The sequence below is a fragment of the Triturus cristatus genome, chromosome 3_1, assembly GCF_964204655.1.
Source record: "Triturus cristatus chromosome 3_1, aTriCri1.1, whole genome shotgun sequence".
In the NCBI taxonomy this organism is placed as follows: Eukaryota; Metazoa; Chordata; class Amphibia; order Caudata; family Salamandridae; genus Triturus; species Triturus cristatus.
The window spans coordinates 721,289,024-721,306,060 of record NC_140583.1 but is presented as its reverse complement, the minus strand read 5'-3'; the positions used below and the strand labels follow the sequence as shown (position 1 = coordinate 721,306,060).

Here is a 17,037-nt window from a genome sequence, read left to right as displayed (position 1 = left end):
AGATATTTATATGAGATAGATTGTGACTCATGTGACCCCAGTGGAGTGACCATAACCAACAGGTGATTAAAGTAAAGTGACAGTTTGAGAAGGAATTGGTTATTGGAATTAAAGGATGTTCATTGTGGGGTTTTTTAAATAAATCATGTGTTCTACAGAATATTCTAGTGTTCTGGACTATCCTTTGTAAATAGTCGACGACATTTCGACACTATCAATGGCGGGGTCTCTTCAGGACGGAAGTTCTGGAGACTGGAGAATTGGCAAATTATTAGTATTGTTGCAGTGGAGGGTGGCCTGTAATAATTGTAAAGAGTTAAGCTTCCCCAGGGCAATGGATGTAAGCCGTGGGTTCAGGCATGCATGATCTTCCAATTTAAAGGATCAATTAATGGTGCAGTCTATGGTAGACAACCAAGACTGTTCTGAGTGGAATTCTGAAATCAGTGGTTAAACAGCATTAATGTTCACCTTGATGAACCAGCACTCTTATCCACTGTGGTTATTGCACAGTGGGGGGAGAGCGAGTGAGTACCTTGTTACTCACTAACAATAAGAGTAGAAAGCACTTGCTTATGTAGTAGGTATAGGAGGTAAGGCGTAATCAGTTTGCCCTCTGAAAGGAATTGTTCGTGGCCAGTATGGAACTCGTTACTTACCTGTAACTACGGTTATCCAGTATTGGTATCTTTCATAGATTCACATGCCTGAATCATTCCCCGTCGTCGGGATGGGAGTCCCCGGTAAATAAACAAAGTAATGTCTCAGTAGACATATAGAGTAGTAGGCCAAAAGGCCACACCTTAGTAACATATCCACGTCCTTATGTAAAAAAGGACCAATAGTTGGAGAGTAGCCAATCAGCTAGCACCACCCTTTGGAACCTTCCTGGACGGAGCTCTAGTCCCTCAGATTTTCGTAAGCACAGTGCTAAGTAGTTGTATCACTGAGAGATCCAAGAGCCCTTCCAGGGGAGGTGGGTGGGTTGCATGTGAATCTATGAAAGATACCAATACTGGATAACCGCAGTTACAGGTAAGTAACACGTTCCTTATCCAGTATTAGGGTATCTTTCATAGATTCCCATGCCTGAATCAGAATAGTAAGCAATGATAAGCACATTTCGAAAGGTACAGTATATATATAAAAGTATATATATAAATTCACCAGAAAACATTCATGTGAAGATAGAAAGTACCAAAAAGCAATGACATAACAGAGGCATAATACACAATAGAGAAATGTGCGTATAGAAGAAAGGCTGGTGGGATGAAAGGAAGGGCTCACCTCTAATGAAATAGATGACGGAGCACCGCTTGACTCACTGCAGCGTCTTTCATGAGTTCAGTATCCAGGCAGTAATGCTTGGTAAATGTATGCTGTGTCTTCCATGTGGCCGCTCTGCAAATGTCCACAATGGGCACTCCTGCAAACAGTGCCATGGAAGTAGACATTGCCCTCGTGGAATGGGCACGAACTGTGGAGAGCAGGGGTCGCCCTGCTTGCTGGTGACAAGAAGTAATGGCTGCAGAGATCCAGCGGGAGATACTTTGCTTGGTGAGTGGAAGACCTTTCCTAGGCCGACTGTATGCCACAAAGAGTTGGTTAGATTTGCGAAATGTCTTCGTTCTGTCGATGTAGAACTTTAGGCAGCGCTGAATATCAAAGGAATGCAAGGTTTTTTCTGCCACTGTTTGCGGATTTGAAAAGAATGAACGCACCACAATAGGCTCATTGAGATGGAACTGTGAGGGAACTTTAGGGATAAACTTTTGATTTGTACGAAGAATGACCCTGTCATGTTTGAATTGAAGGAAAGGGTCTTGGATTGAGAAAGCATGGAGTTCCCCCCGCTCGCCTTGCAGAGGTAAGGGCTAGAAGGAGCGCTGTTTTCCAGAAAGATACTTAAGATCCGCTCTGTGTATTGGCTCAAAAAGGTGTTTCATAAGTTGAACCAGAACCGTGCTGAGGTGCCAAGCAGGAGGTACAGTCTTCACCGGAGGGAATGTTCTAAACAGTCCTTTAAGGAATTGCTTAATGAGCCGATGAGACCACAGAGAAGGACCTGCGGAGGATCTCCTGAAACGCGATATTGCTGCCAAGTGGACTTTAATGGAGGCATGAGCGAGACCAGATTTTGCCAGATGAAAAAGGTACGGCAGTATTTGCTCCGGAGTGGAGGAAAGAGGGTGTATTTTGTTTGACACCAGATACAAAACCTCTTCCAATTCAAGGAGTACATTCTGTTGGTACTATCTGCTCGGGCCCGAGCTAGAACTTCTCTACAGTCCGGAGGGATGTCTAGACCCTGGAACTCTCTGAACTCAGGAGCCAAGCTGATAATTTGAGAGATGCCGGATCCGGATGCTGGACTTGGTGGTTGAGCGTGAGGAGAGATGGAAACGGTTTCAACCTGATCGGCGGTTCCAGGGAGAGAAGGTGAAGCTCTGTGAACCAATGTTGGCATGGCCAAGCCGAAGCTATCAAGAGGAGTGTGCAAGGCTCCGCTTTCAATTTCCGGAGCACCCTGGGAATCAGGGGAATTGGCGGAAAGGCGTACGCAAAGACGTTGCACCATTTAATCGAAAAAGCATTCCCCAGAGACCCTTGCTGGGGATGCCAGCTTGCAAAGTGATGGCATTTGGCATTCTGCTGGGTGGCGAAGGGGTCCAGAAGAGGGGTGCCCTATCGAGCGAATATGCAGTTGAGGATCCGCTGATTCAACTCGAACTCGTGACATGCTGCCTGCTGTCTGCTCAAAGAGTCTGCCAACACGTTGTGGGTCCCTGGAACATACTCTGCTCGAAGAGAGATGTTGGGACGGAGCAGCCAGTTCCAGATTTTTTGCGACTCGTGAGAGAGTGTCAGAGAACGATTCCCACCCTGCTTGTTCAAATAGTGCATTGTCGTGGTATTGTCGGTTCGGACAAGCACTTGAGAGTTCCTGATTCGCGGAAGGAAAGCCAAAAGAGCGAGACACACTGCGCGGAGCTCCTGAAGATTTATGTGGAGTTTCTTTTTGGAAAAGGACCATTTTCCGCTTATCTGCAGTTCTTGGAGGAAAACTCCCCAGCCCTCCAAAGAGGCGTCCGTGGTGATATGTGGAGAAGCAGGAAGCAAGAAAGGCAAGCCTTGAGAAAGGTTCTGGGGGAAGGTCCACCACCTTAGAACCGTTTTCATCATAGGGGTCACCTGGATAACGTCGAAGGACGCCGTATACTGGACCCATTGAGCTGAGAGTGCTTCTTGAAGAGGCTGCATGTGAAGGCGACAGTGCGGAACTAACAGGATGCAGGAGGACATCATCCCGAGCAGGGATTTGAAGAGGCGCACTGAAAGTCTTCTTGGAACGTATGCGAAGCGCCAAGGAAAGAAGTTTGTCTTTGCGTTCCTGTGACGGAAACGCCTTCCTCTGTATCGTGTCGAGGGTAGCACCCAGGAAACTTATGCGCTGGGAAGGCTGAAGGATGGACTTGTCCTGATTGAGAGTCAGCCCCAGACAATTGAAAAGCCTCAGACAGGCGCTGGAAGACCTGGACGCGCCTTCTAGAGAGGGTGCTTTGACGAGCTAGTCGTCCAGATACGGGAAGACTTGATGGCGTTGTTGTCGTAGGTATGCAGCCACCGGAGAAAGACATTTGGATAAAATGCGTGGCGCTCATTTGAGTTTGAATGGCATGACATGAAACTGGTAATGACTGCCCGCCACCATGAATCTCAGAAATGTTTTGTGGTTGCGGTGTATTGGAATATGAAAATGGGCGTCTTGAAGGTCTAAAGACACCATGTAGTCGTCCGCATTGAGAAGCTGTAGCACTTCCTGAATGGTGACCATATGAAACAACTGTTTTTTCAAGAACTTGTTTAGATTTCTCAAGTCCAATATCGGTCTCCATTTTTTCTCCTTGTTACGTATGAGGAAAAAGCGGGAGTAAAACCCCTCTCCCTTTTGACCTGGGGGATCCCTCTCTATAGCTCCCTTCTGGAGCATCAGTGCCACCTCCAGGAGTAAAGCACGCAAATTTTTGTGAAGCATAGGATGGGGACAGGTTTGGGGAGGAATTTGGATGAACTCTAGAGAATGTCCGAATTGAACTAATTGTAGAACCCAGCGGTCCGTAGTTATTTGCTTCCAAATTGTCAGAAAGTGGGAAATTCTTCCTCCAACTTTGGAGGGCAGAGAGAAGTTGGAGACCGGCGGTAGTGGAAAGTCATTGTCGCCGAGCGGTGTCTTTCTGTCTCCCTCCCTTGCCACGAAAGGAAGATTTATTGTAGGAGGAGTGTTGTTGACGCTGCTGGTACTGTGGACGATATTGCTGAGAGGAAGTGAAGGAAGATCGGTGTTAGAAATCTCCCCTAGTAGATGTTTGACCTCTCCCGCTTGAGCCTTGAAAAGAGGGGTTCCGGAATTGCAGGGTGCCCAAAGCCCTAGCAGTATCTGTACCCTTCTTAATACCTTGTAAAGCCTCATCTATATGTGTCCCAAAAAGAAGTTGGCCATCATATGGCATGTTCAATACTTAGATTTGTACTTCCGGTCTGAAGGAAGTTGCCTTCAACCAACCCTGGCGCCGTAGTACAACTGCACCCGCTAGTTGGCGAAATCCGGTAGAGGCAATATCCATTGCACAGTCTATAATTTCAGAGGCAGATCTTCTTCGCCTCTTCCTTTGACTCTTCGAGCAAGTTCGCAAGGTATGGTGCAATGTCTGCCCACATCTGCCGATTATAACGTCCCAACAGTGCCAAGGATTTGGAAGCACGCACTGTCAAAGTAGACATGGACGAAAAGCGCTTACCAATATTATCCAGTCGCCTACCCTCTTTATCCGGCGGAGCAGTCAGCAAAGCGGAAGGATGTTTTGATTTCCACTGAGCAGCTTGGGTAATGACTGAGTCCGGTTTCGGATGGCCTGTGAGGCAAGCCGGAGCAGTATCTGGAGCTTTATATTTCTTATCCAGACGAGGCAATACTGGAGGCACTGAGGAAGGGTTCTGCATGATCTTTATCCCTTGTTCCCAAATGTAGTCTATAATAAGGATAGACCTAACAGACTTCTTGAAAGGCACTTTAAAATTGTAGAGGAAACAATCCTGTTGGTGCGAGGGCCATAGGTATTTGAAAGCGCTGCGCCGCTCTCTCTACGATGTTGTGAAAGCCTCCAATGTCCTCCGGAGGAGAGTCAGCTGTGGTAGGAACGGGAGAAGCTGGACAGGGAAGAATGTAATCATCCCACTCGTCCCGATTAGATTGGGAATCTTGAAGTTCCCCTCCTTCATAGTCCTCATCTTAATCATCATCTGTTGAAAGACGAGGTGGTGATGTAACAGGCTCAGACTGCAAAACCAATGGAGGGGGTCGTGGCCTTGGTGTTGGAGGCAAAACCGGCAGCGGAGACGGTGCAGACGTTGTAAATCACTGCTTATAGTCTGAAATAAGGAATTGTAGGTCAGAGACCAGGGACGCAGGAAGACAAACCATGGAAGGTGGAGGCTCCTATAGTGGGCGTAGTGACCACAAGAGTAGGTAGCCAATTGGCTACTATTCTTCGCTCCCCTAACGCTCCTAAAGTTAGTATTTAGGGAGCTCCCTCAATCCAGAACTTCAGATTCCACTGACCATAAAAAAAGAGGACACCGAAGATCCGATCCCCACAAGCACTGAAGACTCCTGTGGACTTGTGGTGCCGAACCATGCCTGCCAAACAGAGGGTTGTCAGCAACTCACCAAGCAGCCAGCATCTCCCTTGGAGTAGAGGAGCTACTCCCCAGAAGCCACCGACCGCGACGTCCAGTTTAAAGAAGATGCTGTCCACCAGGTCAACCAAGCAGTAGCTGCACAGGAGAAGGTAAGCGCACTCAAAGAGGTCAGATCAGTCTTCCTGCCAAGCCTGAAGATGGCAGGGCCTCCACGAGATCCGGAGCCTTGCCTTGACCAAAGCTTGTTGAAAGTCAAGTCCAGACTCCAACGACATCACTGACAACCAACCGACAATCAATCAATCAATCAATCAATTTGTAAAGCGCGCTACTCACCCGTAGGGTCTCAAGGCGCTGGGGGGAGGGGGATCCGCTACTGCTCGAAGAGCCAGGTCTTGAGCTGTTTCCTGAAGGAGAGATGGTTCTGGGTCAGTCGTAGGTGGGTGGGGAGGGAGCTCCATGTCTTGGCCGCCAAGTAGGAGAAGGATCTTCCTCCGGCGGTGGTCTTGCGGATGCGCCGGACGAGGGCGAGGCTGGCGGAGCGGAGGTGGCGGGTGGGTGTGTAGAATGTGAGGCGGTTGTTGAGGTATGTGGGTCCCATGTCGTGGAGAGCCTTGTGTGCGTGGGTGAGGAGTCTGAACGTGATCCTCTTGCTGATGGGTAGCCAGTGCAGGTCTCTCAGCTGGGGAGAGATGTGGCTGAAGCAGGGGGTGTCCAGGATAAGTCGTGCAGAGGCGTTCTGTATGCGCTGGAGTCTTTTCTGTAGTTTGGCTGTGGTTCCAGCGTAGAGGGTGTTTCCGTAGTCCAGTCGGCTGGTGAAGAGGGCCTGGGTGACCGTCTTCCTGGTGTCGGTGGGGATCCACCGGAAGATCTTTCGGAGCATGCGCAGGGTGTTGAAGCAGGATGACGAGATGGCGTTGACTTGCTTGGCCATCGTGAGGGAGGAGTCCAGGATGAAGCCCAGGTTGCGAGCATGGTCCGTTGGCTTTGGAGCAGAGCCCAGGGCAGGGGGCCACCAGGAGTCGTCCCAGGCAGAGGAGGATGTTCCCAGGATGAGGACTTCCGTCTTATCTGAGTTCAGTTTCAGCCGGCTACGCTTCATCCATTCCGCGACGTCTTTCATTCCTTCCTGGAGGTTGGCTCTGGCTGTGGCGGGGTCGTTGGTGAGGGAGAGGATCAGCTGGGTGTCGTCGGCGTAGGAGATGATGTTGAGGTTGTGTTGGCGTGCGATGGCTGCGAGGGGGCTCATGTAGACGTTGAAGAGGGTGGGGCTGAGCGAGGATCCTTGCGGGACGCCGCAGATTACTTCGGTGGCCACGGACAGGAACGGGGGAAGGCGGACTCTCTGGGTTCTGCCGGCGAGGAACGAGATGATCCATTCCAAGGCCTTTCCTTGGATTCCGATGTTTCTGAGGCGCTGTATCAGGGTGCGGTGGCATACGGTGTCGAAGGCTGCCGAGAGGTCCAGGAGGATGAGGGCAGCCGTTTCCGAGCAGGGACCTGATGTCGTCGGTGGCTGCGATGAGGGCGGTCTCGGTGCTGTGGTTTGCTCGGAAGCCGGACTGCGAGGGGTTGAGGGATCCGTTGGTCTCAAGGAAGGCGGAGAGTTGTTTGTTGACGATCTTCTCGATGACTTTGGCCGGAAAGGGGAGGAGCGAGATGGGGGGAAGTTCTTGAGGTCCGTGGGGTCCGCGGTGGGTTTCTGCAGGAGGGCGCTGAGCTCGGCGTGTTTCCAGCTCTCTGGGAAGGTGGCGGATGCGAAGGAGCTGTTGATGATGTTCCGGAGTTGGGTTGCGATGATGGAGTCGGCTTTGTTGAAGATGTGGTGTGGGCAGGGGTCAGTTGGGGAGCCGGAGTGGATGGTGTTCATCGTGTGGGTGGTATCTTCGGTGCTGACCGTCGTCCAGGTGCGGAGGGTGGTGGTGGTGGGGGGCGCCGGATCGGTGGTAGGGTGCGCGGTCTGTGCGCCGAAACTGTTGTGTATGTCGGCAATCTTGCGGTGAAAGAACGAGGCGAGTGAGTCGCAGAGGTCCTGCGAGGGTGTGATGTCGTTGTTGCAGGCGCTGGGGCTGGAGAGCTCTTTGACGATGCTGAAGAGTTCCTTGCTTTTGTGGGAGTTGTTGTCCTGTCGTTCTTTGAATGTGGTCCTTTTGGTGGTGCGGATCAGTTGGTGGTGTTTCCGGGTGGCGTTCTTGAGGGCTGTCATGTTTTCTGTAGTCTGGTCGTGGCGCAAGGCTTACTCGACGGTACGGCATGGTTTTCTTGGAGTTTTTGAGGTCGTTGGTGAACCAGGAGGCTTTCTTGCTGCCATGTCTGCTGGGGGGGTTCTTCAGTGGTGCGAGGTCATCGGCGCAGTTGGTGAGCCACTGTGTGAGGTTGTGGGCTGCTTCGTTGGGGTCCGTCGTGTTGGTGGGGGGGTTCTGGCTGAAGGAGGTGGTGAGCTGGTTGGCGGTGATCTTGCTCCAGCTTCTGTGGGGAACCTGTTGAGGGTGGTTGTGGGTCGTGGTTCTCCTGAAGTTGAAGTGGACGCAGCTGTGGTCTGTCCAGTGCAGTCCGGTGGAGTGGCTGAAGGAGATGTGCTTGCTGGAGGAGAAGATGGGGTCAAGCGTGTGGCCGGCGATGTGGGTGGGGGTGTTCACCAGTTGCTTGAGTCCGAGGTTGGCGAGGTTGTCCAGCAGGGTGGCGGTGTTGCTGTCATTGTTGTTCTCCAGGTGGAAGTTGAGGTCTCCTAGGAGGATGTAGTCTGAGGAGGTAAGGGCGTGCGGGCTGACGAAGTCTGCGATGGCTTCGCTGAATTGTGTGCGTGGTCCCGGGGGTCTGTAGACGAGGGTGCCTCCGAGGGTGATCTTGATTTCTTAGGGGATTATCACCAGCACAGATATCTTTCCTCCCAAAAAAGTGGAGAGGAAAGCTCCAAACCAACGTTGAAAGCTGAGGAGAAAAAAAATGGAACTGATGTTTGGGACTAAGGGGATTGCTTTAGGTCTCCAATGACATCACTGCGACTCCACTTAGTGTCCACATGGAGCCAGCGCCACCTACTTGCAACAGAGAGCTATTGCATAGGTTTCCAGAACCAGTTTGCGTCTGGAATACTCTAAGGATAGAGTATGCATCAGAAACAGGGATAATTTAGTACAGTTCAAGATGTGCAGAGAAGGACGACGGTTAGGAGTCCTCAATTTCACCAGCTTAAATGGCAGATAGACTGAAACTACAATAAACAGCCACTGAAGTGATATTTGCATTTATCTTATGTGTCCTTCACTGCATTTCATGTATTCATTTAAGAGACTATTTATAATTTATAAACAAATGTTGTATTTAGTATTGTTTGCACAATCAACCATATAGCATTTGCCTTATTATACTTTAATTGTTCAGCAATAATTAATATATGCATTCACGTGATTTACAATGATTTATAGACTTAAGTGAAGGTGCCACAAGATTAATATATTAATTCTTCCATTTGTCATCATTCGATTTTTAAAACTCAATTCTTGGAGATGGAAATTAAAGTACACAAAAGAGACTATCCTCACTCTTCTAAAGTGCATTAGTAGACCTTATTAGCCCACCTGAGACTATGAAGAGGAAAAAAATAAACAAGAAGTGCAGTGGTCCTCATTTGGGCTAACCCTGTAGAACAACTTCATAGGTAACTCCCCAAGGGAATTTGCATGATGCCTCGTGCTGTTGTATCTATGTTAGTTCAAACCCTGCTGTCAACCAAAAATACTGGTAATGGTCTCCACCGGATTAGAGATAATTTCCTCATCTTGAAAGGCATAACATGAGCCTATGGAAACCAGGGGGAGAAAACATAAGTGAAATATGCCTTTGGTGACTCCTCATTTTCCAGTAAATACATTCACAAACATGCTCTTTTCTGTCATGGCCAAGCAAGATGAGCCCATTTTATTTCAGTACGTCCAAAACTCTCACAAGCTCATGTTTGTAGATGTTTGTTGCAAAGTGCCTCTTTTGACAAGGTTAGCCCCCACTTTTTGCCTGGTATTTGATGTGGGTTTTACTGTAGTGCACAGGGTCTCTGCCAACCAGGTCCCCTGTGCCAGTGCTTCTTCCCTAAAACATATCCACAATGGTTACATCTACCCCTGTAAGTCCCTAGTAAGTGGTACACAGGGTATATAAGGCCTGAAAGCTTAAGGGGATACCGAGACCCCCTCTTTAGGACCATCCCACTGCCCTTGCAACCTGCATGCCCTTATGAGGTGAAAAACGAAAAAGCAGACTTGGCACCCTACCTGGGTGCCATACCAGCCAGCACTGCCTGAAGGTATAGGTAAGTCACCCCTCTAGCAGACCTTACAGCAATAAGGCAGGGCGAACTATACCAGAGGTGAGGCCATATCTACAGACGTAGCTCTGCCCCTACACTACTTAAGTCAATTCTTAAATAAAGAAAGTGCCAGGGTGTAGTGAATGAGCCACTTTTGTGGTCTGACACCCTATGATGACCCTCAACCACCACCATGTTAACTGATTTTAAGTGTGTTATGTTACCCTAGCCTTAACGTAGGATGGGTTTGCATACAGCTGCTTCTCTTATGTCCTGTAATCTTGCTGTCTTGTAGTAAAATAGTCTTGCCAAGAATAGAAGGTATGGGATGTTGAGGTGCAGTGTTGTGGTTGGTGGTGCTCACATGTGCTCAATGTTGTATACTGAGGGATAAAGTCTATAGTGTTATTTGGGTTATGTGAATTATGTGTTGAACTATTGCCTTTGACATGGTTTCATGTCATCCTTGCTTTTCTGATTCTATCTTGCTTTGGGCCTTTGTGTGCATGACTTAACTAACTCTATTTTCATGACTGAAGCTATTTTCTGTGCCTGCACGAAGCAGCAGTAGGTGGGGAGGGCATGTTTTGCTCTTCTCCTGTTTTTTCGCACTTTACTGACTAGAGAGAACTGGTTCTTATCAGAGGAATGTACATGGTCTGTCTCGGAGCCATAGCAAAGGCCTGATCAACCGATGCAGTGGCCTTGGAGCAGGCTGGTAGGGCTCTCATGAGAACGAGGGGGCGAGGCTTCCGTTGTGTTTGAATTTGTATTAAAAAGGGGAGCCTACACTGGCCTGGTGGAAGTTCATGCCGTGGAGCAGACGTGTTGTCATGGAAGGGTGGTGTCACCTCTGAGCTTTCACCCGGTTCAAGCAATGGACTTCCCTTGAGCGAAGTGGGGTGAAATGATGGGGCAGTAGGTGAGGTGTCTCTGCTACTAACTGTCTCTTGATTCTTTACGGATTCTTTCCTTTCCTTCTTATTTTCTGATTCTTATATCCATACATATATATTTCTACATATATATTTGCTTTGATTGTGTATTTCAATCGGTTATTTGATATGTGAGAGTCTGCCATGATTAATATATATTCGGCCTGCCCGTGATTGAAGTATTGTGTTAATAAATGTATATATTCCATATGTTTGAATTAGTCTTTTCCTTGAAGCAGGAGGTGTGGACTCTTCTTGGCCAAGAATTCTGTTGTAGAAGGATGGGTGAATTCCCTTCAAGCAGGTAATTGTGTTATAGGAAGTTGTTCTACTCCTGGCAAGTGATGTGCAAACTATATCTCGCTCTAGAGAAGTGTTGTGTGTGTTACCTTGGTCTAGAGGAGACTCGTGATATTGTTTTCTTGCCTTGCCTTTGGGGGAGTGTTGAAAGTTTGCTCACCTTAGGAAGTGCTGTGTATATATTATATTCCATAAGTTTGGAACGGATATTCTCTCCCTGGGAAAGGGACGGTACATACCTTGGTCCAGGGGAGATCTGAGACCTTTCATTATACAGGGAAGCCATAAGGAGTACATGGGCTGGAATATCAACAACTCGAGTTCCCCAGCACCATGATGACTTCACTGAAAACAGGAGTGTTTGGTACCAAACAACTCCTTGCAATAAATCCACACTGATGCCAGTGTGAGATTTATTAAACCATGTACTTAGAGGGCACCTCGGAGGTGTCCCCTGAAAACTACTGCCCCTGGTGAGGACACGGACTGTGTGTTTCAGGCTGCCTGAAGCCAAACATGTTTCTGGACCCCTGGATGGAGAGCCTCTGCTCTCTGGGACTAGAAACAAGGCACATCCTGGGCAGAGGTGCTCGGAGGGGAAGCTTAAAGGCCTGCCGTCTTTGTAATGCGACCCCCAGCCTATGCAGATGGCAGGCCCCGGTTTACACACCCACTTTGGGCGGGGGAACCGGCGGGAACATTAAGAATAGGAGGTGTAAGCACCTCTGCCAACCCCCCCCCCCCCCCCTAAGGTGGGGGGAAGGGAGGTGAAGCACATCTTTCAGTCCCCGGTATCTTGAAGATGGGGAGATCCTTCCAGTTAAGGCTAGGACTATGCCCGTTCCAAAGGAGGGTGGCATAATAGAGGGTGTAGTCACCCCAGGTAAGGCGCCCATTGACCCCCTAAAACGCTCCTAAATCTAGAATTTAGGAGGCTCGCTTTAGACCTTGAAACTAGTTACCTGTGACCTAAGATGGACGGAGAAGACGCCGTGCAGCGAACCCTGAAGACGACTGACTTGGCCCACCCCTACTGGCCAGCTTCCTTAAAAAGACCCTGCGAAAATACGTCTGTCAATCAGCTAGCAACTTCAGCAAACCCGAGGAAGGCTGCATAAACTTTGAAAAAGATCAGAACTCCTGAGGGCAGCGGCTCTGTCCCAAAGAAACCAACACCAAGGACTCCGGTGCCCTCAGGATCCACGGGTCCTGCCCAGTCTGCACCAGATGCCTCCTGCCCGTGTCCAGGTGAACCACTGACCCAGAACAGGTTCCCCAGAGATCCTGACCTCAATTCCAGCATTAGCAGACTCCTCCTGGACTCCACTACGACTCCTGCAGGCTGAATCCAGAGGCTACCCCTGACCGCGACCAGTTACGGTAAGAAGACTCCCACGTCTAAAGGCATCCCTACACCCGTAGTCCCTGAGCCTTGGTGAGCTGAACCGACGGTGCCCCTACAACAGCCTACATCCCTACTTAACTCTGCTGTCGCTGGTCAACCTCCTGCAATCTCCGGTTTGCCGCCTGCAGCCTGTTTGTTGAAAGCAAAGTCTGCATTGAGAAGTATTGGGTGCCCAAAGTTAAAACTGCACCCTGCACCCGGTCGCCCCTGTGCAACTGGTGGTGTATGTTTGGTGTATGTTTGGTGTGGCTTTGTGACACCCCCCCGTGCTTAACCTAACCCCCGACGCTTGGCCCCTGCAACCAAATTGCCTACCTGCAAACAGTGTGGCTCCGAGCACACCCAGTCTCCACTAATACCATTGGGCCAAACTCTGATTTTGACCTCTGCATCCAGCCGCCCCTGCGGTGCCACTGGTGGTGCAGTTTTGGTACTCACCTGGCCCTTGATGACCTTTGGTTCCAAAGAATTAACTGTGAGTCGTGTACTTACCTGTACAACGTCTTAGTGTAATTTCTGAAAAAACAATAAGTGTTGACTTTTGAAAATGGAAAGTATTTTAAGTTAAAAAAGTAATTGACTTATTGCGAAGATCTTGGCTTTAAAATAAAATACAAACAAAGCTTATTGTTATAAAATTGGTGTGGACCTCCTTTTTTAGTCGTGGGTCCATTATTGGTCATTGCTGTGCAATAAATGTCTCCTCTGCATTAGGCCTAAGGCAGCTCGACCCCACTACCACTAAAAGAGCACTTTGGGTTTTATATTGTGCTCCGTACACTTCTGTGGAACCCCTGGACTCTGTGCACGGTAGAACCACCTAGTGATATACCATATACAGAGCTAACTTCCTACAAAGCCCATTAAACAACCCCCTAACACTTACCTTCAGCATAGTACTACATAAGTTACATTTTAACCCAGTATTTAAGAACTGAATCTTTTACGGCTCTTCACATGATAATATTATGGAGATTCGTCTATGTTAATTTCTAAGGACAGATTAACAGGCCATCAATTCTCTAACACTCATAAAAGCACACCTTTACTGCGCACGAAGTCCACATATGTAGCATTATTGAAGTCTGTCGCAAGATCTATACTTACAGCATACAAATCAATAATATGTACAAATACTGCAGAGTTTACAGTGTCTGCCTCAGACAGCATGACACAAATCATGGTACTCGAAAACACATTAAAGAATGAACCTGATGCACTGTGTTGGCTTTGTGAAGGCCAGTACTAGTTTTACATAAAGCCTTAATTTTCTTTGGGACATTTGCAGACACAATAAATTATACTTAACTAGGTGAAACCCACATTAGGAGAAACGGGTATTAAATGTTCCCCAAGGAGTAAATAGATCTTCATGAAATCTACAGCAAGCGCTCACAGAGGGTAATCAGTCTCCTCTGAGCAATTCTCAAGCGTTGTGACTTGCATTACAAGCATATAGAACATTTGGACTATTAACAAAACACATACCTTCTTTAAGATGGCACCTGCAAAGTGTGCTCGAATACAAATACAGGAGAATGCAATACGATCCACTGGACAAGAGTTGGCATTCTGTCGGAAACACACATTAAAAAAGGAGCATGAGTCATTGTAAACTTAGTCCATGTTTACTGGCAAACATATGTGATAACTATGCAACAAATATTTAATTCAAAATGATCTTAAGCCGTCAACTGCATGGAATGACCACAATTCTTTTGTCCGTGTCCTAGCTCAGCACCAAATTGCAAGTCAATTTAGTACTGAAGACTGCAAACTTCCAGACGTTTACAACAGAAAAATCCAGCCGCCCCTAAAGGTACATTCTCAGAAGATTGAGGCCAATGCTGCAAAGCCTAGAAAAGAATTTCGGACTACCGATAGAGCATAGGAGAGGGTTGAGACAAAGTCATCATTCCCAGGAGAAGACCACCAAGAAGCAACACTAATCGCTGAAGAGCAGGAGCTGTACCAGTTGGGGGGGAAGGAAGGGTGCACTGTAAGGCTCGGGAGATGGAGCAACTGTCTAAGGAGAATAGGAGCAGCAACAGTCAAGAAGCAGTAAGGCAGGAAGAGTAAAATAAGCAAATGATTGCAGAAGGGGAAGATAGCTTTACTCTCATGAGTACAAGCTAGGTGGCACCATGTTGTATGATGGCTTTAGTCACAACTTGCTATTTAGCCAGTAGGCTTTAACTTTGTGAAGCTTATAGCTTAACTATACCAAGTACATATCTGAATCTATATATTCTACCAGGCAAAGGGAAGAACAATAAAGATATGGTTGGCTTAAGGCGGCCTGTGGTACACAACCGCTTTATGAGAGTGGAAAGCTTCTGATACTCAACATTTTAATAAAATAAAATCATCACTGAAATGATGTTCAATTGGATAACCAATAAAAGCGGTGGTTGGATTTCTTTAATCTTCAACTTAAGAAAAGATACACAAACTAAGGATACATCAACTGGTGATGCTCTTCTTTCCTGTGAAATAGGACTATTAATTACTACTTCATAAAATGTTTATAAGGATCAAATTTACAATGAATTAGTCTCGGTTTAAACCATGAACAAGGCCATAGTGGGGAATTAATTGAAAGGAAACCTGATGAATCTGCAGCCTTATGTAACAAAATTACAAAACTATGTTATGATTGAAAAACAACACAATACTAATGCAATGTGACATTTCTTAATGTAGGCGCAACACAAGAATTTTCTTTTTTTTTTTTTTTTAGATGAGCGGGAAATTGTGCAAATAAAAGAGCATTACAAGCACTCTCCCTCTTTGGAAAAGCGTCACTGTTCGTGTTGCACCACTTCAAATGTGTCAAAAATCTGTCTTCTCATCAGCATTTCACTTGAACTATGAATTATTAAACCATACTTTGTACTTTGTTTGTAACCTTTGTTCACTGTTCACGTAAATTTAAAATTATATTTTGGGATATTTCCACAAGTGTTGTTTAAACATCAATAAAGATATTCTATATCTAGGTCCCCTATCACCAATCCATTTCAGGCATGCAGATTTCTTGAGGAAATTGAAACAACTAAACAAAAAAGTTACTTCCCAGCGTTAGCGGTCTTTCTGAAGAACGTGGCAGAGTGATAGATGGCCCACATGAAAAGCAATCACAACATTTGGCAAAAATGCTGCCTTGGTCCTCAACCCTTTTGTCTAGGGGAAAACTGTGGTGTAAGGTGGCTACACAGATAGAGCTTGTAGTGCACATCCTCGACAAGTCAAAGTCAGTGCGATCAGAAACACTTCAGAGTCAGGAAAAGTAGGAAACAGCTGCACATTCGTTTGAAAGGCTTGCACATGAGGAAAGTGAAAAATAAATTAAGAACTCACTATATCATCACCAAGGGCTGTGGGGGGAGGGGGAACAGATGAGTCAAACCTTTAGAAACCTCGGCACAAGCAGTGATTAGAACAGCGACGGGTAATCTGGTAAAAATAAAAAGGCAGAAAGAGCCGACAAATAAACTTTAACAATGCCCACTGCAAGTCCTGCTGTGCCACGGATAAGGATTATGTAACTTACTCTATAAGCATCTATTTGTTGCATGTAGTGCTGTAGATTCACATGCTCTGCATACTTCTGCCATCTAGTGTTGGACTTGGACTATTGCAACTTGTTTTCTTTGAAGAGGTCTTTCGAGTCATGAAGCATCAGTGATTCCTCCTCTAATAGTGAACACGCATAGGCACAGACTCCACAGTTAGATGGATTCCAAACAGCGAGTGAGAGTAGGTATGGAGTACTGAGTAGGATAGTATATTGACATGTGTGTTATATAAATATGGAGGTGAAAGATACCTGTAGCAAACAGTGGTTTCCAGGGAGGTCGGTGGGCGCATGAGAATCTACTGCACTGCATGCAATCAACAGATGCATTCAGAGTACACAACATAACCAGTTGGTAGCATGGAAGGCTGCAGATACACGTGCTCTGCATCGACTATAATGCAGTACTCACCTGAGCGGTTGTTAGCTTGTGGATGGTGCAGAGGTATGAAATAGAGCCCTTGCGATAGTGTCATCAACTCTAGACTGTTGATGCCTGTCCTACTTGAGCATCCGCTCTGGCATCTGTCAAGACAGTAGTGTCTAATGAATGTGTGGACTGATCTCCAAGTAGCTGCCTTGCAGATATCCACCAAGGGAATATTCCTCATCAAGGCTGTAGTAGCTGCCTTGCCTCTAGTAGAGGCAGCCTTGGGCTTAGCAGTAATAGATTTATTAGCTAGCTGATAACAGCAGAGGATGCAAGAGAAGATCCACCTGGAGACTGACTGTCAGAGGTAGCTAGACCTGTGCGAACTGGGCCATAATTTATAAAAAGCTGTTGCGATTTGCAAATACATTTGGTTTTGTCCAA

General features: G+C 47.2%; 1 protein-coding gene across 5 annotated transcripts in view; it reads right to left on the bottom strand.

The window, feature by feature from the left end:
- Positions 1-17,037, bottom strand: part of PHRF1 (PHD and ring finger domains 1) — a 497,237-nt gene that overhangs the window by 359,368 nt on the left and 120,832 nt on the right. For all 5 annotated transcript variants that reach the window (XM_085644828.1, XM_085644832.1, XM_085644830.1 and 2 more), the window contains exon 5: positions 14,135-14,218. In XM_085644828.1, the coding sequence (XP_085500954.1) occupies positions 14,135-14,218 (84 nt within the window). The remainder of the gene's footprint in view (positions 1-14,134; positions 14,219-17,037) is intronic.